Raw genomic sequence first — 26,418 nt, forward strand, 5'->3', positions numbered from 1 at the left:
TGAGAAAGGCCTGGTGCAGGGATTATAAGCATAAAAATTGCAAGCATCTTTTCCAAGTTACAGTTCTAATTTTCCCAATCAGAGCAAAGGGATTATAGACTTTCCCAAGTGTTTTCATCATTGTCAACTGACACTGAATATAAGTGGCTTTGGCAAACCAATCATGTTCATTTATTCTTTTTGTTGTTAGGAATAGGCATCATGATTGGGAGAGCTATTGCTGCTTAGAGAGGGAGTTAGCAACAGTTATGTTTGGAGAACTGTTGTTGCTTAGAGGGAGTTGGTCAGTTTAAGTAAAATCGAATCTAAAGTCAAAATGGCAAGACTTAAGACAAGTTCCTTTAATCAACTCTGAACAGTTGTAAAAATATTTAATAAAATATTTGCAAACTAAATCCAAGAACAAATTAAAAATATCATTTACTATGATCAAGTAGGTTTCCTCCTAGAGATAAAGGGATAGTTCAACATACAAAAATCAGTCAATATAATCCCCCATGCAAACAAACTGAAAAAAAAAAAAAAAGATCATCTTATTATAGGCAAAAAAGCCTGTGGAAAAAAATCTTCGTGCTATGAAGTCTCTTAATAAGTGTTACTGATATGTTTAGGCCCTCAGAAATTTATTTATTCTATTAACCACATCCACTATGAGTAGCCTATTTCTTCTGTTTCTGTTTTTGATCAATGTGGAATTTCTTTTTGTCAAGAGTGATCTATTTACATTTTTTCTACATGAAGACATCCAATCAGACAGGCACCATTTGTTGAAGATGTTTCACTATTTTCTAATTGTACAATATTACTTCCTTTATCAAAAAACAGTTCTCCACATTTGTGTGACTTTATGACTGTGTCTTTAATTTTTTTTTAACATTGATCAACCTGTCTGCTTTTATGCCAATATCATGGAATTTTTATTACTGTCACTTTGTAGTACAGCTTCAAATCAGAGATGGTGATACCACTAGAAGTTCTTTTATTGTACAAAATTGTTTTTAGGTATCCCAAGTTTTTGTTTGTTTGTTTCCATACAAAGAGAAGTGTAACCTACCCCTAGCCTTTGCTGCCACTAAGGAGATTACCTAGGGTGGAGCCTGCCTTCCTAGATCACTTTATTGTTCAGCCACTGCTGCTGTTCCTCTTCAAGATACTGTTACCTGTTGGGAGGCCATCCAGCTATTCCTGAGACTACACCCTATCCTGCACGTGGTCACCTGCAGCTGGGCTCCAAGAATGAATTGAGCCTTGATCAGGAACCTTGTCTTGGCTCCATTTCTCTCTTGTCTGCCTAGTTCCCCTCTCTTTTCAGCCCCTGTTTGCCTCTCAGGTGAAACCCAGTTCATGTGAGCTGTGGGCCGGTTTCTAACAGAGAAGTATTGTTCTTTCAAGGTCTATAAAGAATCGTGTTAGAATTTTGATGGTGCTTACATTAAATTCATAGATTGCTTTTGGAGGGATGGCCATTTTTACTGCTTTGATCTTACTGATCCTTGAACATGGGAGATTGTTTCATCTTCTAATATACTTTTCAATTTCTCTTTTCAAAGGAAGTTTTACTCATATACGTCTTTCACTTGCTTGGTTAGAGTTAACCCAAGATATTCTGAATTATTTGTGGCTATTATGAAGAGTTTTGTTTCCATGGTTACCTTCTCAGTCCCTTTGTTATTTGTATATAGGAGGGCTACTAATATTTTTTTAGTTAATTTTGTCTCCAGCCACATTGATGGGTGTGTTTATATGCTGCAAGAGTTCTCTGGTAAAATTTTTGGGGCCACTTATGTATATGAATGTATCATGTGTAAATAGAGAATCTTTTATTTTTCTTTTACTTTTCCACTTCGTATCCACTTGATTTCATTCAGTTGTGCTATTGATCTAACTAACATTTCAAGTACTATGATGAAGAGATAAGGAGAAAGTAGATAGCCTTGTCTTGTTTCTGATTTTTTTTGGAATTGCTTTGAGGTTCTTTCCATTTAATTTGACATTGTCTATAGGCTTGATGTAAATTATCTTTATTATATTGAGGAATGCTCCTTGTATCACTACTCTTTACAAGACTTTTAACATTTATATCTCAAATTAAAGGGCACCAATACGTATAACAAAGATTACTAAAGCTTTAAATTTGCATTGACAGAGGGTGGCTTTAATACCAAAGTCCCACCAACTAACAGGTCATCCAGAAAAAACTAAACATAAAAATTCTGGAGCTCACAGATGCTGTAAATCAAATACTCTAACAAATTTCTATAATACACTCCACCCAAACAAAAAAGAATATTTTTGAAATCTGTTCCTTTTAACATAAATCAAGCTATTTTGTATTTAGTCTCCATTTGCCTCAAAGGTGAAATTAAGTTCCTGTTCTCAGACTCCACTTCCCAGAAGTAATTATACATAGCTGACAATTAAATATTGCCCGAAATGCCCATAACACTATGGTTGAATTATTTATGCTCTGTTATCTAAATTCTCTGAAACTCCCCTGTTCACCAGCAGTCTGTTACCCCTCTTAACTCACTTAGGACCAATCATCTTAAAATTCAGCTGATAATACTTTGTTCACTTACCCAAAATGTAGTACTGCCACTATCCTTACCTTCTGAACTTATGAACCTGTTTTTTACTTTAAAAAGATGGCCCTAAGAAAAGACTGGAACCACAGTTAGGCTCCTGAGTCCTTTTTTTGTGGTCCTGATTGATCACTCTTGGGGTGTATGTACATTCAATAAACTACTCTTACATAACTGAGATAAGTGTTTGTATGGTTTTGTGGAAATTCTTCAACCCCAACAAATATATTTTCTTCTTAGCACCTCATGGAAATTTCTCCAAATTTTTCCATATACTTGCTCACAAAGTATGCCTAAATAGATAAGATTGAAATATCCACTTGCATCATATCAGACAACCACAATTAACACTAGTTGTTCACAAGAAGAGAAACAACAGAAAGTCTAATATTGCAAGGAAACTAAGCAACTTTCTACCGAATGAAAACTGTGTCAAAACAGAAATAAAAAAGTTAAGGACTTTCTAGAATCAATGAAAATGAATATACATCACACCCAAGCTTTTGGGACACAAGGAAAGTCTTGCTGAGGAAAGTTCATAGTATTAAGTGCTTATATAAAATATGCAGAGATCTCATGCTAGAAACTTAACTGTACAACTGAAAACTCTAGAATAAAAAGAAGATGGCAAGAAATAATCAAACTGAGGGCTGAATTCAATAAAAGAGAAAAAAAATCAATGAAAGAAAGTGTTGGTTCTTTGAAAAAAATCAACAAGATAGATAAACCCTTATCCAAACTCTCACTTTGGCTCCCTAACTGACAGCATTAAGGTCTGGTACATCTGTTTTCATATAGCATCTTCATGACTTTTATTGACTTAAGTTTTTGCACAAGTTACTCATGGAAAACTGAAAAAAAAAATAGTCATTGTTTTTCCCCAGTCCTGGGGTCCTAGGAGCAGCAAAGCCTCCTAGTTCATTCCCCAAATAAAGTCACAAGAGCAGGGCTGTTCCCTGAAGCAAGAATGTTCTGAACATCGAGTCATTCTTCCAGGTTAAGTGGGGGGGAGGGTATGGGGGACTTTTGGGATAGCATTGGAAATGTAATTGAGGAAAATATGTAATAAAAATATTAAAAATTTTAAAAAGGACTTATTTACACAATCTTACAGATCCAGAACTGGGAAAATGATCAAGGATGTCACGCCTTGACTTCCTGAAACAGTGTCTTAAGCAGTGAAACTGACAATAACAAAAAAATATATCTGAATGAAAGGTAACACCTTGTTTAAGCCAAATTTTTCAAATATTTATACAAGCACGTTATTTTTAAGATAGTCAGTTTTTATACACAGAAAATGAATTCAGGTTTTATATTGACATATTAATGTTTTTACCCTACATAATCTATGTTTTGAGACATTTGACATACAATTTTGCAAATAGTATCAACTACCTCTAGCAGCCATTTTACTAGGTGTACATGTGTATTTAACTTACACAATAGCTGTTCTTAACTAGAGTTGCTAGGTGATTTTTTTTAAGTCAAACAATAATTTAAGTATCCAATTTTATGTAGAGCATAACACAAGCAACAGTATATAAATGTGTGAAATTCCTGTCTAAAGGAAATATGGGGACAAAGTGTGGAGCATAAACTGAAGGAAAGGCCATCCAGAGACTGCCCCACCTGGGAATCCATCGCATATACAGACACCAAAGCCAGACATTATTGCTGATGCCAAGAAATGCTTGCTGAAAGGAGTCTGATATAGAGGTCTCCTGAGAGGCTCTGCCAGAGCCTGACAAATACAGAGGCAGAAGCTCACAGACAACTTTGGACTTAGCACAGTGTCCCCAATGGAGGAGTTAGAGAAAGGACTTAAGAAGCTGTACTGGCTAGATTTGTGTCAACTTGACACAGGCTGGAGTTATCACAGAGAAAGGCACTTCAGTTAGGGAAATGTCTCCACGATATCCAGCTGTAAGGCATTTTCTCAATGAGTGATCAAGGGGGGAGATCCCCTTGTGGTTGGTGCCATCTCTGGGCTGGTAGTGTTGGTTCTATAAGAGAGCAGGCTGAGCAAGCCAGGGGAAGCAATCCAGTAAAGAACATCCCCCAATGGCCTCTGCATCAGCTCCTGCTTCCTGACCTGCTTGAGTTCTAGACCTGACTTCCTTGATGATGAACAGCAGTATGGAAGTATAAGCTGAATAAACCCTTTCCTCCCCAACTTGCTTCTTGATCATGATGTTTATGCAGTAATAGAAACCCTGACTAAGACAGGAGCCAAAGGGGTTTGCAACCCCATAGGAAGAACAGCAATATCAACCCAGCAGACTCCCCAGAGCTTCCAGGGACTAAACCACCAACCAAAAAGTACATAGGGAGGGACCCATGGTTCCAGCCACATATGTAGCAGAGGATAGCTTTGTTGGACATCTATGGGAGGAGAGGCCCTTGGTCCTGCCAAGGGCCTCTCCTCCCCTGTGTAGAGGAATGCTAGGACAGAGAACTGGGAAAAAATTCTTCACTAACCCCAACAAGTCTTCCCTCTAGATGTGAGTGCTTGTAAGTTTCCATGGCAAAAGTCATGGCTGTATTTCTTGTTCTTCTCAATCTCCCCTGCTAGCAGATGCCAAGATTTACAGTTTGCAGGCCCTGTTGTTTTTACCGTAAACTAATAAAATTGCAACACACTTTCCCTTCATGTCTGTGTTTAAATTCTTTTATTAATAAAATTAATATTCCAAAGAAGAAAATCCAGTTTATCTCTATTTTAATAGGTTTAAATAGCTTTCAGGGTGTATTTTCCCTCTGGGTGGTCCTGGAGATATTTTCTAAAATGCGTTATTGAATGTTATTGTAACCATTCAAGGCCTGTTAGAGAAAGTATTTGGAAAAATGAAAATCCATGTAGCTTAACTCAGCTTATCTTTGTCTTGGTAAGTTACAGGAAAAAAAAACCCTTTTCTTAAAACAGCATTCAGTAAAAATTCAAAATTAAAAATGTGAAATTAGACTTTCTCAAGAGGCAAAGCTCAACAGTGTCTAGCTAGAACTGTGGTGGAGGAGCCTGATAGGATTCCTGTAGTTAAGGATAACACTTCAGAAAGTACTTAAAGGAGGAGCAGCAGTGTGCCCCATGAGGAAGGTTTCAGGTAAGTTAGATCTTCCCATTTCAACTAATCCAGTAAAGGTAGTCCACCACAGCCAGCATACATGCTAAATTTATGAATACCTAGCAAAGACAGTATGAATACTAAAATGCCCCTCAATCTGCTTATGGAGGAGAGAGAGAGAGAGAGAGAGAGAGAGAGAGAGAGAGAGAGAGACCAACAACCTATAACCCAAGCCTCTATTTTGCTCCAATTGCACCAAGTGAAGATTCATTGGAGATTATTAGATTCATAGGGATTCAGGTAGAAATATAGGAGACTTAGAGTTTCATGGAGATCCTTGGAGTTACCACCCCCACCTTCACTTACGGTTCAGGGTCCAAAGTAGAAATAAAATGAGCCCAGTGAAAAGTATCATCATTACAATCAAGGTTATACATACTTTCCACAGCCAATTATTATACAATATGTGTGCCTCATCCAAAGTAAAAGCTGGGGACAAAGAAAGAAATAATAGACATATTTTAAAATAAGTAAAATAGATACAGGAAAATATGCATATGTTAAGAAACCAGCTCACAGGACCCTAGTCCACAAGTAAGAGTAAAAGAAGGATTTAAGTAGCCTTCCTTTATGGGCAGAGTTTAGGCTACCTATCCAAGGTTTTATGACAAAATTTTACAATTTGAGTGATTCCAAGGGTTTTTGTAACTTGATATGAGATATATGTGAAAATGATAAGATTTTACATTTAATCATTTATTCAGCAGTATCTGAAATTATTCTCTTGTTTATTTTTATTCTCTGGTTCAAGAGCTACTAAAACAAGATGTTTCACAATGAGTACTGAGGAAATACATGGGTCCAATGAGCATACCTGTATACACACTACAAGCACACACACCAAGAACAGCCCATGTAACAATGAATGTTTGTTCTTTACTGAAAGGCAGTCAACACACCAGAAGCCACAGCTTTAAAGAAAACTGACTTTCCTTCTCCCAGCAGTTATCAAATTCTAATACCTCCATAGATAGGGGTGCAACTTCATCCTCAACCTACCTCTCCATGATGGGATTTTACCTAGCCCAAATCTTCACAGTCATGTGTATGTTGTCTCAATTGGTATGAGTTCATATATGTACCTGCCCTGCTGTGTACAGAAAACAGACTCCTTATAGTCATCCACCACCTATGACTCTTACAACCTTTATTTCTCCTCTTCAGCAATGATCCATGAGACTTGGGAGGAAGTATGCTATAAATATCCTGCTTAGGAATGACCATTCATATGTCTTTTTATGTTCTGCACCTTGATATCTGTATTGTCATCTACTAAAAATAGGAACTTCTCTTATGAGGGCTGACAGACACATAACTTGGGTTCATGCCATAAGTGGTAGCTATGTACATACACACTGCATTTTACCAGGTATCTGAAGTCCAGTTTTTCATTATATCTGACTTCCTATTTAATGTTTGCACTGGGTTATTTTTTTCAATTTCAATAAGTATAATCAAATGTATATAGAAATTCTACTTGGGCTTTTAAAAGAATTCTTATATTTTAATTATACATTTCATTCTCTGTTAGTATTTTAAGCCTATTCTTTCATTTTTAAATACAAAATATATATTTCATATGTTTAATATATACAATAAGTTCAGACCATGGTTGATAATTTTAAAATCTAAGCCTATTTGACAACAGAACCTCAATATCCAATGGGAAATTCCATCAATTGTCTTTGTCTTCAATTTTCAAACCAGTTAATAGCTTCAATGTTGATAAGGGAGAATAATTTCTAAATTATTTTCCTTTTGAAAAAAATGTACTTAATTTTTATTTTATGTACATGAGTTAGCAGCCAGAAGAGTTCTGCAGAACCACTAAAATTGCAGATATAGTGAGTTGTGAGATGCCATATAGGATCTGGTACAGAATCCAGATCCTCTGGAAGAGCAGCAAGTGCTCTTAATTCCACAAACCATCTCCTCAGTCTCTAAATTCTATTCTTCATAGTATTCCATGAAATGTACAATATTACTTAATAATTTTTCATACATTATTTCAGTGTTTGCTACTTTGGGCTCCCCAGATGAATGTGTATACTTCTGTTAGAATCTTCCTTAAAAGGGTTTTTACAATTAGAAATAGCCCATTTAATCCTGATATAAACTTTAAAATCAGGATATCATTATTCTAACAGAAACATAAAAATGGAGGGAAAAGGGAAGATGGGAGAGAAAGGATCCATATACACTTATATTTTCTTTTTCTTAAAATATTATTCTTGCTTTCTTGGTGGCCAAAATAATGTTAAAATTACATAGCTGTAAAAAATGTTACATGGATAGAAAGATATATTGTAATCAGAAAGACTGGGTTAGGGTATTTAGTATATTCCATAGTACTGGAAGTCAATTAAAATTTCCATATCTTTATACAATGTTGCTATTTTTCTATCTCCTTTAAGTTCATTTATTTGAGATTTGAGGCTGATTTTAATGATTTGCATGAGTTTCATTGACAGTCACTCTGAAATATATGTTAAAAGGGACATATCTGTATCTAACAGATGATAAACTTTGTCTTATGGATAAATGCAAACTCTTTAGGATAATAACTAGATCTTTTGATTTTCTTTGACAGTTTCTTTTTAATAAAATACTTCCTATTATCCATAATGAAATGAAAGCTATTTCTAAATCCTCAGATATTATATTGTACACAGTGTATGCTGTAACCTGACCATACTTTCAAAGAGTCTATACATATATACTCAAGAAGATCAAATATTAACTTTTAGTGGTATTGGAAAATGAAAATGAAAAATCAAATGAGAAAATTTATACTTTTTTCTCATTAATTTTCAAAAGGAATGTATAAACCAAAGGTATTTTAATGTTTATACATTATGAGTTTAGTGTAAATAATAGGTGACATTAGAAAGTTACGCATTATAAAAGACTGTCTGTAGTAAAGGGATTAGATGAAGACTAGACCTGGAGAAACAAATTGTTTCATTCTTTTACAGGAAACTAACTATGAGTACAAAAGCAGCCATGATAGAAGACTAAAACTTTGAAAAACATGTAATTTCAAGGACAACATGTGAAGTCATGGGAATGTTACTGAAACCATGACTGCTACTGTTATTTCAAAGGCAATGAGTTTCAGGATAATAGTTTCAGGATGAGAAAACAGAAGACAAAGGAGAGGGGAAATGCCAGATCCCACTCAAGTTCCACTTACCTTTAATCCTGAACTTCAAGTAGAGAGGGAGGAAGGCAATAAACAAAACTATCTCTAGGAACTCCCAGATAAGTGGACAACAAGATCTTGTTTTATAACTCCAAACTGAAAAAAAAAAAAGCCAGTAGAAAAAGTTAGGAAGTTAAGTCCTCGGGAATGCATTGGTACAGCAAGAGAAATGTTGAATACAGGTATTGTCTCGAAAGTTGTGGTGCTATATCCATTTGTTTAAGTTATATCAGGGATAAAGCCTCACAAGCAAAATTTTTAGGGTTTTGGCTAGGAACATCTAGAAAAGATAGAACTTAGAATTTAGTGAAGCTAAGATTATGGCCATTTAGACTGAAGATGGAACAGACTTAAAGAAAATATCTCATAATAAATATTTTCCCCCTTTTTTTTACAACTGCATAGCACATAATCAGCATGAAAATATAATTTGGATGATGTGAGACCTTGTACCCTTGTGGGAGCCTTGTCTCCATTCTTAAGTGCCTAAAGATTGTAGGAGCCACAGAGAAGGGCTTTCTTTTCAGGAAGAAACTGCTTTGGAAACCAAGATGTCAGCAGTTATACTATCTTTCTTTCACCCTGTAAGGAATCCTCTGAAAGAATTCTGAGACTTTGAAGGGAATATCAATAACAGCTGTACCCTACCCCTGAAGAACTATACAAGGTGGGAAGGGAGGGTAGTATCATAACTTGAGGATCTCTTAAGATTTTGAGGCTTCCTTTGATAGAGTATTGAGATACACTAAAGTTCAGGGTTACACAATTTTGTATGCATCACATCTGAATATTCTGTTTCAAGAATATATGGTTTCAGACCTCTTTACCTTTCTTGATTTTAATCATTAGTTTTCTGAAATAAACAAGTCTTTTTTTGAGACAAAAACGTATTCTTTTGAGAAAATTAAGAAAAAGTATAAAGATTAAATATATTCCAAGACATAAAAGATTTTTTGACATCAATGACATATACTGTGGTTTGAATAGGACATCTGAAAGAAAGAAGGAAAAAAACCTGGTGTTATGAATTGGATATATATATCCTAGAAAAGATTCAAATTACAGGCTAAGTCCCCAGATCCAACTATTGAAAGGTTTGAACCACAAAACCTCTGACTTGTCAGTGGATTAACCTATTGATAAACTCATAATTTGATGGCATTTTTTGAAATTGGAAAAATGTTAGGAAGTGAAGTTGGTTGGATAAAGTAGGTAACTGGGGAAATGCTTTCAAAGGATATATCTTGCACCTGTCCCACCTACAATTGTTCTTTTCTGCCCATCTTGATAGCTGGTTATTATTTGAAACTTGGATTATCTAGGAATCTGAAGAATGGAAATTAAAGACTCAGGGAGTCTAGGGCCTCTTGCCACAACACCGGGAAGATGGAAATTTGGGCAGCTGTGAAGAAAGCCAATCACTTTAATCTCCTAAATTGGCTGATATTCTAGACACATGTGTGGTCCTTAATCCGACTATTAGACTATTGCAACAATGCACTCCCAAAGAAATGAGGATTTTCCCAATGATATCATACTCAGAGAATGAAAAGGCTCAAATTCAAGGAGGAACTTATCTCCCCCAAATAGATATTTTACACAGATCTAGCACCTTGTGGGAGTGACTGGATTCATTATTTTTCTTCCCTGAGTAGCCGCATAGGTTAAATTTATTTTCTGCTTTTCTCTATTAACTTAGCTGTGCTAAGTGTCTCATTGCCATAGAATATAACCCACAATATTAATATCAGGTTTTCTCCTTTGATCATATGAGTCCTAAGTATTGGACTAAGGTTGAAAGGCTTTCTTTCTTAGCCATCTAGCAAGTCCTTGCTAATACGGTAAAATATTATTGCTATTCCTTCATTTAATTCTCTCCTATACTGAGACTAATAATTTCCTAATCTTGTTTGTCCTCTGAGTCCAGTTCCATTAATTAAGAGCCCTTATCTACATGTATAGTACAATGTAGAGAGAATATCTTGTGCATTGTATGGATGCATAACATGTTAGCTAAAAAGCCTGTGGCCTATAGATTAGGCCAGACATAAAAGGTGTAGCATCTGGGCAGCAGAAATAATTCAGGAATAGAGCCAGGAATTGCATGATTGGTCTGGGAAGATGTGAGGAGACAGACTCATGGTACCTGAGCATAGGTAACTAGCCACATAGCAGAAAGTAGGTCCAAATAATTGGGTTATTGTAGTTATGGTATAGTTATAGTAGAGTTATATGGTCAAGGTATTTGTAAATAATTTTGAGTCTGAATCTTATTTCTGGAGCCATGGGGCATGGAGAAAGAACCAACCCAAACTTCTCCAAATGGCAGACAACATAAAGTAGAACTCAAGCTTATAAAGTATAAAGGCCCAGGTAAAAAGCAGGGAAAATCAGGCTAGCCTGAGAAGACACCCGTTTTGTTTTTAAAAGAACAAAAGCAGACCAAAGCCAAAGCTTCCCAGAAAAAAACACTAGATTAGCGTCTGGGAAAATTTCCTAGCCAAGAAGCAGGAACCTGAAAAGAGTCCCTAAGAAAATAAAAGAAGTTATTAAAAACCTCCCAACCAAACAAAGCCCAAGACCAGACAGATTTAGTGTAGACCTTAAAAGAAGACCTAATACCAATATTCCTCAAACTATTCCATAAAACAGAAACAGAAAAAACACTTACAATTTCATTCTATGAAGCCACAGTTGTTGTGCTGTTTAAACCACACAAGGATGCAACAAAAAAGAGAACTTCAGAACCATTTTGCTTATGAATATTGAAGCAAGAATACTCACTAAAATTCTTGCAAACTGAATTCAAGAAAACATCAAAACCATCATTCACTATGATCAAGTAGGCTTCATCCCAAGGATGTAAGGTTTGTTCGATATGTGAAAATCCATTAATGTAATCCTTTATATAAACAAACTCAAAGAAAAAAAATCACATGATCATATTCTTAGATGCTGAAAAAGCATTTCACAAAATACAACACCTCTCCATGTTAAAAGTATTGGAGAGATAAGGAATTCAAGGCTCATACCTAAATATAATAAAAGCAATTCACTGCAAACCAACGGTTAATAACAACTTAAATGGAGAGATAGTTGAGGCAATCCCCTTAAAATTAGGGACTAGACAAGGATGCTCATTCTCTGCATATCTATTCAATGTAGTAGTCAACACTCTAGCTATAGCAATAAGAAAACAAAAAGAGATCAAGGGGATATAAATTGACAAAGAAGAAGGAAAATATCCCTATTCACAGATGATATGATGGTATGCATAAGCAACCCCAAAAATTCTACCAGAGAACTTGTTCCACTGATAAACAAATTCAGCAACATGACCAGTTACAAAATTAACTCATATAAACCAGTAGCCTTTCTTTATATAAATGATAAACAGGATGAGAAAGAAATTAGGGAAACATCACCCTTTATGATAGCTACAAATAATATAAAATATCTTGGGGGTAACTCTAACCAAACAAGTAAAGACTCTGTATGACAATAACTTCAAGTCTCTCCAGACAGAAATTTAAGATCTCAGAAAATAGAGAGATTTCCTATGCTAATGGATTTGCAGAAATAACAGTAAAAATGGCCATCCTACTAAAGACAACCTACAGATTCAATGCAATCCCCATCAAAATTCTAACACAATTCTTCAAAGACACCAAAAGAGCAATTCACAAATTCATTTGGATAAACAAAAAACCCAGTACAGTAAAAACAATTTTCAACAATAAAATAATTTTGGGTGAAACACCATCCCTGACCTCAAGCTTATTACAAAGCAATAACTGGTAGATCAATTGATTAGAATTGAAGACCCAGAAATTAAACCACACAATTATGGGCATTTGAACTTTGAGAAAGGAGCTAAATGATCCAGTGGAAAAAAGACAGCATCTTCAATTAATGGTGATGGTCTAACTGGTATTCTGTATGTAGAAAATGAAAATAGATCCATATTTTTCACTTTTCAGAAAGCTCAAGTCCAAGTGGATCAAGGATCTCATAAAACCAGATACACTGAATCTAATAGAAGAGTAAGTGGGAAAGAGCCTTTAACTAATTGGCAAAGAGAGAAATTTCCTAACAGAATTCCAGTGGCTCACACTCTAAGAAGAATTGGTAAATGAGACCTCATGAAACTGGAAAGCATCTGTAAGGTAAAGGACATAGTGAATAGGACAAATTAGGAGCCTAGGGATTGGGAAAAAAAAAAACCTTCACTAACCCCATATCTGATAGAGGGCTAATATTTAAATATATAAAGAAACCAAGAAGCTAAATACCAAAGAAAACCCCTAACAATCCAATCAAAAGATGGGGTATAGAACTAAACAGAGAATTAACAATAGAGGAATCTGGAATGGATGAGAAAAACTAAAGAAATGTTCAAAGTCCTTTATCTGATATAGGATTGGTAAAGATTTTCCCCCTGTTAGTTGGTTGCTGTTTTGTCTTATTGACAGTGTCCTTTGCCTTACAGAAGCTTTGGAATTTTATGAGGTCCCATTTGTCAACCCTTGGACTTAGAGCATAAACTATTGGTGTTCTGTTCAGGAAAATTTCCCCTGTACCCATGTGCTTGAGGCTGTTCCCCACTTTCTTTTCCATTAGTTTCAGTGTATCTGGATTTATGTGGTGGTCCTTGAGCCACTTGGACTTGAGAGAAGATAAGAATGGATCTATTTGCATTCTTCTACATGCTGACTGACAGCTTAACTAGCACCATTTGTTGAAAATGCTCTCCCCCCCCCCCAGTGGATGATTTTAGCTCCATTGTCAAAGATCAAGTGACTATAAGTGTATGGATTCATTTCTGGGACTCAATTCTATTCAACTGTTCTACCTGCCTGTTTCTGTACCAATACCATGCAGCTTTTATCATGATTCCTCTGTAATACAGGTTGAGGTCAGGGATGGTGATTCCAGAATTTCCTGTATTGCTGAGAATAGTTTTCACTCTCTTAGGTTTGTTTTTATTCCAGATGAATTTGCAAATTGCTCTTTCTAATTCTATGAAGAATCGAGTTGGAATTTTGATGGGGATTGCATTGAATCTGTAGACTGCTTTCAGGAAGATGGTCATTTTTTACTGTACTAATCTTTCCATTTTCTGTGTTCTTCCATTTTTTTTCAAAGTTTTGAAGTCCTTGTCATACAGATTTTTTTATTTATGATTTATTTTTTCTCTTTCTTTCTAATTTTTTATTATTTAAATCACTTACATTTCAAATGCTATCCACAAAGTCCCCTAACCCCTCCCCCCCCGCCCTTCTCCCCTACCCACCAACTCCTACTTCTTGGCCCTGGTATTCTCCTGTACTGGGGCATATAAAGTTTGCAAAACCAAGGGGCCTCTCTTCCCAATGATGGCCGGCTAGGCCATCTTCTGCTACATATGCAGCTAGAGACACGAGCTCTGTGTTACTTGTTAGTTGATATTGTTGTTCCACCTAAAGGGTTGCAGATCCTGTCAGCTCCTTGGGTACTTTCTCTAGCTCCTCCTTTGGGGGCCCTGTGTTCCATCCAATAGATGACTGTGAGCATCCGTTTCTGTATTTGCCAGGCACTGGCATAGCCTAACAAGAGACAGCTATATCAGGGTCTTTTCAGCAAAATCTTGCTGGCATATACAATAATGTCTGAATTTGGTGGTTCATTATGGAATGGATGCCCAGGTAGGGCAGTGTCTGGATGGTCCATCCTTTCATCTCAGCCCCAAACTTTGTCTCTCTAACTTCTTCCATGGGTATTTTTTCTCCATTCTAAGGAAGGACAAAGTATCCACACTTTGGTCTTCCTTCTTCGTGAGTTTCATGTGTTTTGCAAATTATATCATGGGTATTCTAAGTTTCTGGGTTAATATCCACTTATCAGTGAGTGCATATTATGTGAATTCTTTTGTGATTGGGTTACATTACTCAGAATGATACCCTCCAGATCCATCCATTTGCCAAAGAATTTCATAGATTCACTCTTTTTAATAGCTGAGTAGTACTCCATTGTGTACTTGGACCACATTTTCTGTATCCATTCCTCTGTTGAGGGACATCTGGGTTCTTTCCAGCTTCTGGCTACTATAAATAAGGCTGCTATGAACATAGTGAGGCATGTGTTCTTATTACCAGTTGGAACATCTTCTGGATATATGTCCAGGAGTGATATTGCTGGATCCTGTGATTGTACTATGTCCAATTTTCTGAGGAACCACCAGACTGATTTCCAGAGTGCTTGTACAAGCTTGCAATCCCACAAACAGTGGAGGAGTGTTCCTCTTTCTCCGCATCCTCGCCAGCATCTGCTGTCACCTGAATTTTTTATTTTAGCCATTATGACTGGTATGAGGTGAAAACTTAGGGTTGATTTGATCTGCATTTCCCTGATGATTGAGGATGTTGAACATGTTTCAGGTGCTTCTCAGCCATTCGGTATTCCTCAGTTGTGAATTCTTTGTTTAGTTCTGTGCCCCATTTTTCAATGGGGTTATTTGATTTTCTGGAGTCCACCTTCTTGAGTTCTTTGTACATATTGGAAATTAGTCTCCTATCGGATTTAGGATTGGTAAAAGTCCTTTCCCAATCTGTTGGTGGACTTTTTGTCTTATTGACAATGTTTTTTTGCCTTACAGAAGTTTTGCAATTTTATGAGGTCCCATTTGTTGATTGTCAATTTTATAGCACAAGCCATTGCTGTTCTGTTAAGGAATTTTTCCCTTGTGCCCATATCTTTGAGGCTTTTCCCAACTTTCTTCTCTGTAAGTTTCAGCGTCTCTGGTTTTATATGGAGATCCTTGATCCACTTAGACTTGAGCTTTATAAAAGGTGTTAAGAATGATTCAATTTGAGACATCTTGGTTCCCGGATTCCATAGAGACTAGTCTGCACAGGTGAGAGTGTGTACTACAGAAGCTAACAGCTTCTGGGACAGGTGGGAGCCACAGAGATTCTGAGGTAGACCCCTTTTAGGGCTCCAGATATTGGGGCACCTTCTTTGCCAAAGGAGAGGTGTCTGACCACCCCAGAATGGCATTGCTGGAGCACCTGAGGGAGCCATCGTGGTACCTGGATCCCACTGAGACTAGTCTGCACAGGTGAGAGTATGGACTACAGAAGTTAACAGCTCTGGGACAGGCCCTGTTTCAGGCCATCATCTTCTGCCAGGAGGCAAGTCTGAATGCCAGATATCTGTGCACCTTCCCTGAAAGAGGAGAGCTTGCCTGCAGAGAGTGCTCTGACCACTGAAACTCAGGAGAGAGCTAGTCTCCCAGGTCTGCTGGTAGAGAATAACAGAATCAGGAGAGGAACAAGCTCTAACCAGAGACAACTATAACAACTGACTCCAGAGATTACCAGATGGTGAAAGGCAGACATAAGAATCTTACTAACAGAAACCAAGACCACTCACCATCATCAAAACCCAGCACTCCTAACTCAGCCAGTCCTGGGCACCCCAACACACCCGAAAAGATAGACCCAGATTTAAAAGCATATCTCATGATGATGGTAGAGGACATCAAGAAGGACTTTAATAACTCACTTAAAAGAAATACAGGAGAACACTGCTAAAGAGTTACAGGTCCTTTTAGAAAAATAGGAAAACCCAACCAAACAGGTAGAAGTCCTTAAAGAAAAACAGGAAAACCCAACCAAACAAGTAGAAGTCCTTAAAGAAAAACAGGAAAACACATCCAAACAGGCGATGGAAATGAACAAAACCATAGTAGACCTAAAAAGGGAAGTAGACACAATAAAGAAAACACAAAGTGAGGTAACACTGGAGATAGAAACCTTAGGAAAGAAATCAGGAACCATAGATGCTAGCATCAGCAACAGAATACAAGAGATGGAAGAGAGAATAGAATCTCAGGTGCAAAAGGTTCCATAGAGAACATCAGCACAACAATCAAAGAAAATGCAAAATGCAAAAAGATCCTAACTCAAAATATCCAGGAAATCCAGGACACATTGAGAAGACCAAATCTATGGATAAAAGGAGTAGATGAGGACAAATATTTTCAACTTAAAGGGCCAGGAAATATCTTCAAAAAATTATAGAAGAAAACTTACCAAACCTAAAGAAAGAGATGTCCATGAACATACAAGAAGCCTAAAGAACTCCAAATAGACTGGACCAGAAAAGAAATTCCAACGGACACATAATAATCAGAACAACAAATGCACTAAATAGAGATAGAATACTTAAGGCCATAAGGGAAAAAGGTCAAGTAACATATAAAGGCAGGCGTATCAGAATTACACCAGATTTTTCACCAGAGTCTATGAAAGCCAGAAGATCCTGAACAGATTTATACAGACACTAAGAGAACACAAATGCCAGCCCAGGCTACTATACCCAGCCAAACTTTCAATTACAGTAGATGGAGAAACCAAAGTATTCCATGACAAAATCAAATTCACACATTATCTTTCCACGAGTCCAGCTCTTCGAAGGATAATAAGAGAAAGAAAAAAAAAAAACAATACAAGAATGGACACCACGTCCTAGAAAAAGCAAGAAAGTAATCCTTTAACAAACTTAAAAGAAAACAGCCACAAAAACAGAATGCCAACTTTAACATCAAAAATAATAGGAAACAACAATTACTTTTCCTTAATATCAATGGACTCAACTCCTCAATTAAAAGACATAGACTAACAGACTGGATACACAAACAAGACCCAACATTTTGCTGCTTACAGGAAACCCATCTCAGGGAAAAGGACAGACACTACCTCAGAATGAAAGGCTGGAAAACCATTTTCCAAGCAAATGGTCTAAAGAAACAAGCTGTAGTAGCCATTCTAATATCTAATAAAATGGACTTCCAACCCAAAGTCATCAAAAAATACAAGGAGGGGCACTTCATACTCATCAAAGGTAAATCTTCCAAGAGGAACTCTCAATTCTGAATATCTATACTCCAAATACAAGGGCAGCCACATTGATTAAAGAAACTTTATTAAAACTCAAAGCACACATTGCACACAATAATAGTGGGAGACTTCAACACACCACTTTGTTTTTTGTTTTTTTTTAACATACCACTTTCATCAACATTCACATGGAAACTGAACAACACTCTTCTCAATGATACCTTGGTCAAGGAAGGAATAAAGAAAGAAATTAAGGACTTTTTAGAGTCTAATGAAAATGAAGCCACAACATACCCAAACTTATGGGACACAATGAAAGCATTTCTAAGAAGAAAACTCATAGCTCAGAGTGCCTCGAAAAAGAAACTAGAGAGAGCACACACTAGCAGCTTGACAACACACCTAAAAGCTCTAGAACAAAAGGAAGCAAATTCACCCAAGAGGAATAGACAGCAGGAAATAATCAAACTCAGGGGAGAAATCAACCAAGTGGAAACATAAGAAATATTCAAAGAATCAAGCAAGCAAGGAGCTGGTTCTTTGAGAAAACCAATAAGTAGATAAACCCTTAGCCAGATTCACTAGAGGGCACAGGGACAGCATCCTAATTAACAAGATCAGAAATGAAAAGGGAGACATAACAACAGATCCTGAAGAAATCCAAAACACCATCAGATCCTTCTACAAAAGGCTATCCTCAACAAAACTGGAGAACCTGGATGAAATGGACAAGTTTCTAAACAGATACCAGGTACCAAACTTAAATCAGGATCAGATTAATGATCTAAACAGTCCTATATCCCCTAAAGAAATAGAAGTAGTCCTTAATAGTCTCCCAACCAAAAAAAGCCCAGAACCAGATGGGTTTAGTGCAGAGTTCTATCAGACCTTCAAAGAAGCTCTAATTCCAGTTCTTCACAAACTATTCCACAAAATAGAAGCAGACGGTACTCTGCTCAACTCATTCTATGAAGCCACAATTACTCTGATACCTAAACCACAGAAAGACCCAAAAAAGGTAGAGTATTTCAGACCAATTTCCCCTATGAATTTCAATGCAAAAATCCTCAATAAAATTCTCGCTAACTGAATCCAAGAACACATTAAAACAATCATCCATCCTTATAGTCTCCCCTCCCCCAGCCTGGAACTGCTTGCTCAGGGGTGGAGTTTCCTGCACATTTGTTCTGCCATTCCCACTTCTGGACCATGCTGCTTTGCTGTTTGGAGCCATATGTGCTCACCCTGCTACTGGACCCTGAGACTATTTGGCAGGAATCGGGTCCCTTCCCCCTTCCTTTATAACTGAGTGTCAGAACAAGTAAAAGAGAGCTTTGATCAGAATGAAACTGTCTTGGCTCCCTTTCTTCTTTCGCCCAGTCTAGTTCCTCTCTTCCAGCTCGAGTGGCCATCTCAGTTAAACCGTTCCTTGCGAGCTGCTGGCCGGCTGCAACACATCCTGACTAAGTAGGTTTCATTCCAGGGATGGAGGGATGGTTTAATATACGCAAATCCATCAACTTAATCCATTATATAAACAAACTCAAAGACAAAAAACAAATGGAGAAAGCATTTGACAAAATCCAACACCCATTCATAGTAAATGTCTTGGAAAGATCAGGAATTCAAGGCCCATACCTAAACATGATAAAAGCAATCTAGAGCAAACCAGTAGGCAACATCAAGCTAAATGGTGAGAAGCTGGAAGCAATCCCACTAAAATCAGGGAATAGATAAGGCTGCCCATTTTCTCCCTACCTATTCCACATTGTACTTGAAGTCCTAGCCAGAGCAATTTGACAACAAACAGAGATCAAGGGGATAGAAATTGGAAAGGACGAATTCAAAATATCACTTTTTGCAGATGATATGATAGCATATATAAGTGCTCCTAAAAATTCCACCAGAGAACTCCTAAACCTGATAAACAGCGTCAATGAAGTAGCTGGATATAAAATTAACTCAAACAAGTCAATGGCCTTTCTCTACACAAAGAATAAACAGACTGAGAAAGAAATTAGGGAAACAACACCCTTCTCAATAGTCACAAATAATATAAAATACCTTGGCATGACTCTAACTAAGGAAGTGTGTGGAGAGCCGTGAGCAATCGCCATTATAAGATGGCGCTGGCTTCCACTGTGCCTAACTAGTAAACAAGCCTTGTGCGCAGGTGTGAGAGTGAATTCACACCAAGTCACTGCTCATCTCGGGGCATAGTAATGAGGTGATGAGTGAGCAACAAATCAGGTGCTGACATGCCACGCTGAGGGCTATATAAGCAGCACCATTTTCCGGGTTCTGGGTCTTCCCTCCTGAAGAAGCAATAAAGCTTTTGCTGCAGAAGAATCCGGTTGTCCGAGTGTGTTCTTGCTGGCAAGAACAATGCATGGGACAAGTAGTGCCAAGAACCTGGGAACTTCATACCATCACAGGCGCAAGGGAGACCCTCCATTTGCGGGGCTGGTTCAGAACTGCGGGATATGTAAGGCTCTGTAAGGTATGTTGGGTCTTGAAATTTCTCCAGAGTTAGAGGGTTTTTTGTATGTTTTCACGGGGCTCATTCTTTTTCTTTTGAATGCGTACTGCTTCCACCGCTGGAACTGCTGACTGGTTCTCAGTCTCGGTCAGGCACAGTTAGATAAAAGGGCAGGGAGCAGTATGGGAACCTCCCACGGTCAGTCTCGAGGCAGTGTGGCCTAAAAATCGCCACTAAGACTATAGAGGGCTTTGTTAAAGAGATAGATCGCGTAGCACCAAGGTATGCGTGCTCAGGGTCATTAACTATTGCCTTTTGGGAGAAACTGAAAGTAGATCTAGTTAGGGAACAGCAGAATGGCAAACTTAAAGCAGGGACCATGCCGTTGTAGAAGCTGGTAAGATCGTGCTTAAAAGACGAGGATTGCCAGCAAATGGTTGAGGTGGGGCAGAGGGTCCTGGAGGACGTCCAAGACAGTGTATCAGAGACAGAGTGGGGAGAGAGGTTAGGAGTTCAGAGAAAACAAAGTGCACCTAAGAATAAAAGCCTTTCCATGGGCCTTGAGCCCGAGGAAAAGAGAAATAAGGGAAAGAATGCCCTGGGAGAGTTTAGAAAAAGGGATGGAAAGGGAGAGACAAAGAGAGATCGAGCTGGGGAGGCACCTAAGGGAAGGAGCCTCTATCCGCCATTAGATGAGTTCAAGCCACTAGCTGTTAGTAGCTCAGAATCAGATGAGGAACTTAGCCCCTCTGAGGAAACAGACTTAGAGGAAGAAGCGGCTCGCTATGAGGGAGAAAGATACCAGCCAGATGAAAGACGAGCTAATCAGTCACAGAATAAGACAAAAGCAGCTAGAGACAAATGTCAGCTCACTGCGCGGTCTCCGGGCCCTCAAACTCTGGGTCTTAGTGCACCTCTGCCCTATGTGCAGAGGTATCATTCACCTCTGCCCTATGTGCAGAGGGATTATTCAGACTCATTCATTCCAAAAGAGGAACAGAGAAAAGTGCACCAAGCGTTTCCGGTCTTTGAAGGCACCGATGGTGGACTTGTTTACACTCTGGTGGAGTATATACAGATTAAAGAACTTGCTGAGTCAGTCCGTAACTATGGAGTCAACGCCAATTTTACTATAGCGCAAGTTGAAGGCTTGCTACTCTGGCAATGACTCTGGGGGATTGGATGACTGTAGTAAAAGCTGCAGCCCCTATTATGGGAATGTATCTAGAATGGAAAACTTTGTGGCAAGACTCCTGCCAAGCACAGGCAAGGGCCAATGCCCCCGTTCAAGGGGACCAAAGAACATGGACTTTTGAGTTGCTTACAGATCAGGGACAACATGCTACTAAGCAGACAAATTATCATTGGGGAGCTTACGCCCAGAACTCAGTTGCCACCGTTAAGGCATGGAAGGCACTCTCTAGGAAGGGAGAGGCAAGTGGACATTTGACAAAGATTACTCAAGGCGCCCAGGAGTCATTCTCAGGCTTTGTGGCTAGAATGACATAAGCGGCAGGGAGAATATTTGGAGACCCAGAGGCAGCTATGCCTTTAAACGAACAGTTGGTCTATGAACAGGCTACGCAGGAATGCAGGGCAGCTATTACACCCAGAAAGAGCAAGGGATTGCAGGACTGGTTGAAGGTTTGCCGTGAGCTTGGAGGGCCACACACTAATGCAGGTTTGGCAGCTGCCATTCTACAAGGGCAGAAGCTCCCTGACACGGCTGAGCTCAAACTCTGCTATAATTGTGGCAAACCAGGACACTTAAAAAAGGACTGTAGAGCCCTTGTCAAAAGGAGAACACCAGGACTGTGTACTAAGTGTGGGAAAGGGTATCATTGGGCCAGAGATTGTCGCTCAGTCAAGGATATTCGAGGCAGGCCCCTGCAGCCAGGATCTCCTCAAGCAGTAGAGAATGAGGCCATTCCAAAAAACGGGTCTCAGGACCCCAATTCTCAGGGCCCCAAAACATATGGGATCCCGGCTGGCAAAAGGTGGACCCCACAGTCCGCAGGGCAACAAAGGACCAGCTGGATTGGACCTCAGTGTCACCACCCGATTCATGCTGATGCCCCAAATGGGGGTGCAGCCCATTTCTACTGACTACAAAGGGCCTCTGCCATCCAGAAGTGTTGGCCTAATACTGGGCCGGGCTTCCCTTACCTTACAAGGCCTTATTGTTCACCCTGGAGTCGTAAATCAAGATTATGAAGGCGAACTTCAAGTTCTCTGTTCCTGTCCTCAGGGTGTCTTTTCTATTTCACAAGGGGATAGAATAGCTCAGTTAATAATTTTGCCAAGCCTACATGACTGTTTTCCTTCCTCTGGTGTCCCTCGAGCTGCCAGAGAGATTGGTTCTACTGGAAATGATTCTGCTTACTTAATAATGCCTCTTGACTCCAGGCCATTCTTAGAATTAGTTATAGAAGGGAAACAATTTAAAGGGATTTTAGACACAGGAGAAGATAAAAGTATCATCTCTTCCCACTGGTGGCCAAAATCCTGGCCCATTACTCAGTCATCACATTCTTTATGGGGGCTTGGCTATCAGTCCTGCCCCACTGTTAGCTCCCGTTCTTTGAGCTGGCAAGCGCCTGAAGGACAAATGGGACTATTCACTCCCTATGTTTTACCACTCCCCGTAAATCTCTGGTGGAGAGACATTTTACAGGCACTGGGAATGACCTTGACTAATGAATACTCACCACAAGCTGTTCAAATGATGAAGAAAATGGGCTATAAAGAAGTAAGAGGATTAGGGAAAGGAGAGCAGGGTAGACTGGAACCTATCCCTCAAGAAGGTAATAATGGTAGACAAGGTTTGGGTTTTTCCTAGGGGCCGTTGAGGGCTCCATGCCCATACCATGGCTTACAGAGGAAGCTGTATGGGTTCCTCAATGGCCTCTCTCCTCTGAAAAATTAGAATCAGCCACAAAACCGATTTCTGAACAGCTACGCTTGGGGCATTTAGAACCCTCTACCTCACCCTGGAATACACCTATTTTCGTAATTAAGAAAAAATCTGGCAAATGGCGCTTATTACATGATCTTAGAGCAATTAATGTACAAATGTGCCTGTTTGGGCCAGTTCAGCGAGGGCTACCATTGCTTTCTGCCTTACCCCATAATTGGGAAATTATAATTATAGATATTAAAGATCGTTTTTTCTCTATACCTTTATGCCCTCAAGATAGGCAAAGATTTGCATTTACCATCCCAGCCATCAATCATTTAGAGCCTGATCAAAGATACCAATGGAAGGTCCTACCTCAGGGGATGGCAAATAGCACCACCATGTGTCAACTGTATGTGCAATTGGCACTTAAGTCAGTTAAAAATCATTTTCCATCATTAATTCTGGTACTTTACATGGATGATATTTTGATTTGCCATAAAAAGTCACAGTTATTGCAAGATGCATACCCTATATTAATAAAAACGTTAGGGCAATGGGGATTGCAGATGGCCACCAGAAAGTTGCAAGTTGCTCTAATGGGAGCCTTCCTAGGGTCACTCATTTATACTGACAAAATTGTTCCTCAAAAAATTAGAGATTCGCAAAGATCAACTACATACCTTGAATGATTTCCGAAAATTGCTGGGAGATATTAATTGGCTAAGACCATTTTAGAAAATTCCCTCAGCAGAATTAACACCCTTATTTGATATATTAGAGGGAGATACCCACATCTCCTCCCACAGAGCACTTACCCCAGCTGCATGTCAAGCTTTACAAACTATAGAAAAGGCCTTACAAGATGCTCAATTACAACACATTGATGAATCGAAGTCATTTGAATTGTGCATATTAAAAACTGCACAGTTACCAACAGCAGTCTTGTGGCAAAATGGACTCTTATTGTGGGTCCACCCTAATGCCTCCCCTGCAAAAATCATTGAGTGGTATCCTAATGCAGTTGCTCAACTTGCACTTCGGGGGATAAAAGCAGCCATTACTCATTTTGGGAAAGAACCTCATATACTAATTGTGCCTTATACCTCTGCTCAAGTTCAAACCCTGGCAGCAACAACTAATGATTGGGCAGACTTGGTTGCCTCCTATTCAGGACAAATTGATAATCATTATCCAAAACATCCAATTTTACAGTTTGCCTTAAGCCAAGCCATAGTGTTTCCAGTAATAACAGCCAAACCCCCACTTCCGGATGGGGTAGTAGTGTATACAGATGGATCCAAATCTGGCATAGGTGCATATGTAGTAAATGGCCAAGTAACATCTAAACAATATAATAAGACATCACCCAAGGTTGTAGAGTGTTTGGTGGTACTGGAGGTCCTTGAAACTTTCCCGGGACCGCTCAATATTATATCTGATTCCTTATATGTGGTTAATGCAGTTAATACGCTTGAAGTTGCTGGTTTAATTAGACCCTCTAGCAAGCTTGCTCTCATTTTTCAGCAGATTCAGTCTGCCCTGTTACATAGAAGACATCTTGTTTATATTACTCATGTCAGGGCTCATTCTGGCCATCCTGGCCCCATGTCTCATGGAAATGACTTGGCAGACAAAGCCACTATAGAATCGTGGCTACTGCTCTGTCCTCGCAGGCAGAGGCTGCAAGGGAGTTTCATAAAAGCTTCCACATGATGGCTGAAACTTTACGCCGCCTTTCACTTTAACCAGGAAAGAAGCTCATGACATTGTCACCCAATGTCAAAATTGTTGTCAGTTTTTGCCTACTCCTCATGTAGGGGTAAACCCCCGAGGCATCAGGCCATTACAGGTCTGGCAAATGGATGTCACTCATATTTCCTCCTTTGGAAGAAATCAATATTTACATGTTTCCATTGACACCTGCTCTGGTGTTATGTTTGCTACACCTTTAACAGGTGAGAAAGCCTCTCATGTTATACAGCATTGTTTAGAAGCTTGGAGTGCTTGGGGCAAGCCCACAATCCTTAAAACTGATAATGGGCCAGCATATACCTCTACTAAATTTCAGCAATTTTGTCATCAAATGGATGACACTCACGTGACTGGCCTTCCTTATAATCCTCAAGGAGAAGGCATTGTGGAACGTGCCCACCGTACACTCAAGTCTTATTTTATAAAACAAAAAGGGGGAGTTGATGAGACTCTGCCCTCAGTGCCAAGAGTAACTGTATCCATGGCACTCTTCACACTTAAATTTTTGAATCTTGATGAGCAAGGTCGCTCTGCAACTGATCGACATAGCTCAGACCCTGATAGACCAAAAGAAATGGTGAAATGGAAGGATGTCTTATCTGGTCTGTGGAAAGGCCTGGATTCTATTTTAAATAAGATCCAGGGGAGCTGTCTGTGTTTTTCCACAGAGTGAAGACAACCCATTTTGGCTGCAGGAATGACTCACCTGCAAGATATTAATCAAGGATGGTGTGGAAGACACTGAACTCCTGAGGACTGCTCCTGATTCTGACAATGCTGAACTTGTCTCAGGTTCCTAGTATAATGGGCGAACAGAGATGGGCCATTCTCTGGCTTTCCCTAAACCAATGCCAGTTAGCCATGATGCTATAGTTTTTCCAAAATTCTTTACTACTAATAAAAAAACTGGACTTACCATATTTGCCATTTGACCCTTTACGGGTCCTGTTAGGAGAAAATCGCTCCCTCCAAGAACAGGGTTCTCTATGTTTTCAATAATCGCAAAAGGGGGACTGTATTCAGCTCAGTATCTGTATGTTAGGATAATTTTTGGATAGTGGGACTGTAAATTTCACCCACACCCGAGGAAAAGGAAACAATGATATTATTCATGTTATATGGTTTTGGTGGCAATCGACAGTCTGGCTAAACAGTACATTCCTGTCTCCCAATTGGAATGAGATGGAGCGCCCTCGTCAACCCAGGATTGCTTCTCATAGTGGTGGAGAGGATGTAGGGGAGTTGCCACCATAGTCAGACTGCCAGTCATCTGTAGCCAGATGGATTGATGAGCACAAATATTTTACCTTCTCCCCCAATATGTTGTTTGGGCCTGAAGAAGAGTTTGTAATGAGAAAGGGCCTCTTCTTGCAGTACCTCAGAATGAGCCCTTACCACAAATGGCTACTTTGTGGGATTAATGGAAGCTGTACAGTTCTTAATCCCCCTGTTTTCTTAAAAGGAGGTGCTGTAGGAAAGGCCATTTACACTGGTCTGTCG

The 26,418-nt window shown here is 38.9% G+C and overlaps 1 protein-coding gene across 1 annotated transcript in view; it reads right to left on the bottom strand.

Annotated features, from left to right (window-relative positions):
• LOC110288469 (selection and upkeep of intraepithelial T-cells protein 11-like) overlaps window positions 1-26,418 on the bottom strand; it is a 48,844-nt gene that overhangs the window by 2,682 nt on the left and 19,744 nt on the right. Inside the window, exons 3-5 of the mRNA XM_085838413.1 lie at window positions 9,737-9,901; window positions 8,901-9,005; window positions 6,014-6,136 (exon numbers count right to left, since the gene is read on the bottom strand). Of these exons, the coding sequence (XP_085694539.1) occupies window positions 6,014-6,136; window positions 8,901-9,005; window positions 9,737-9,901 (393 nt within the window). The remainder of the gene's footprint in view (window positions 1-6,013; window positions 6,137-8,900; window positions 9,006-9,736; window positions 9,902-26,418) is intronic.

This window comes from Mus caroli, unplaced genomic scaffold (genome assembly GCF_978045245.1).
Source record: "Mus caroli unplaced genomic scaffold, Mus_caroli_1 scaffold_6, whole genome shotgun sequence".
Taxonomy (NCBI): domain Eukaryota; kingdom Metazoa; phylum Chordata; class Mammalia; order Rodentia; family Muridae; genus Mus; species Mus caroli.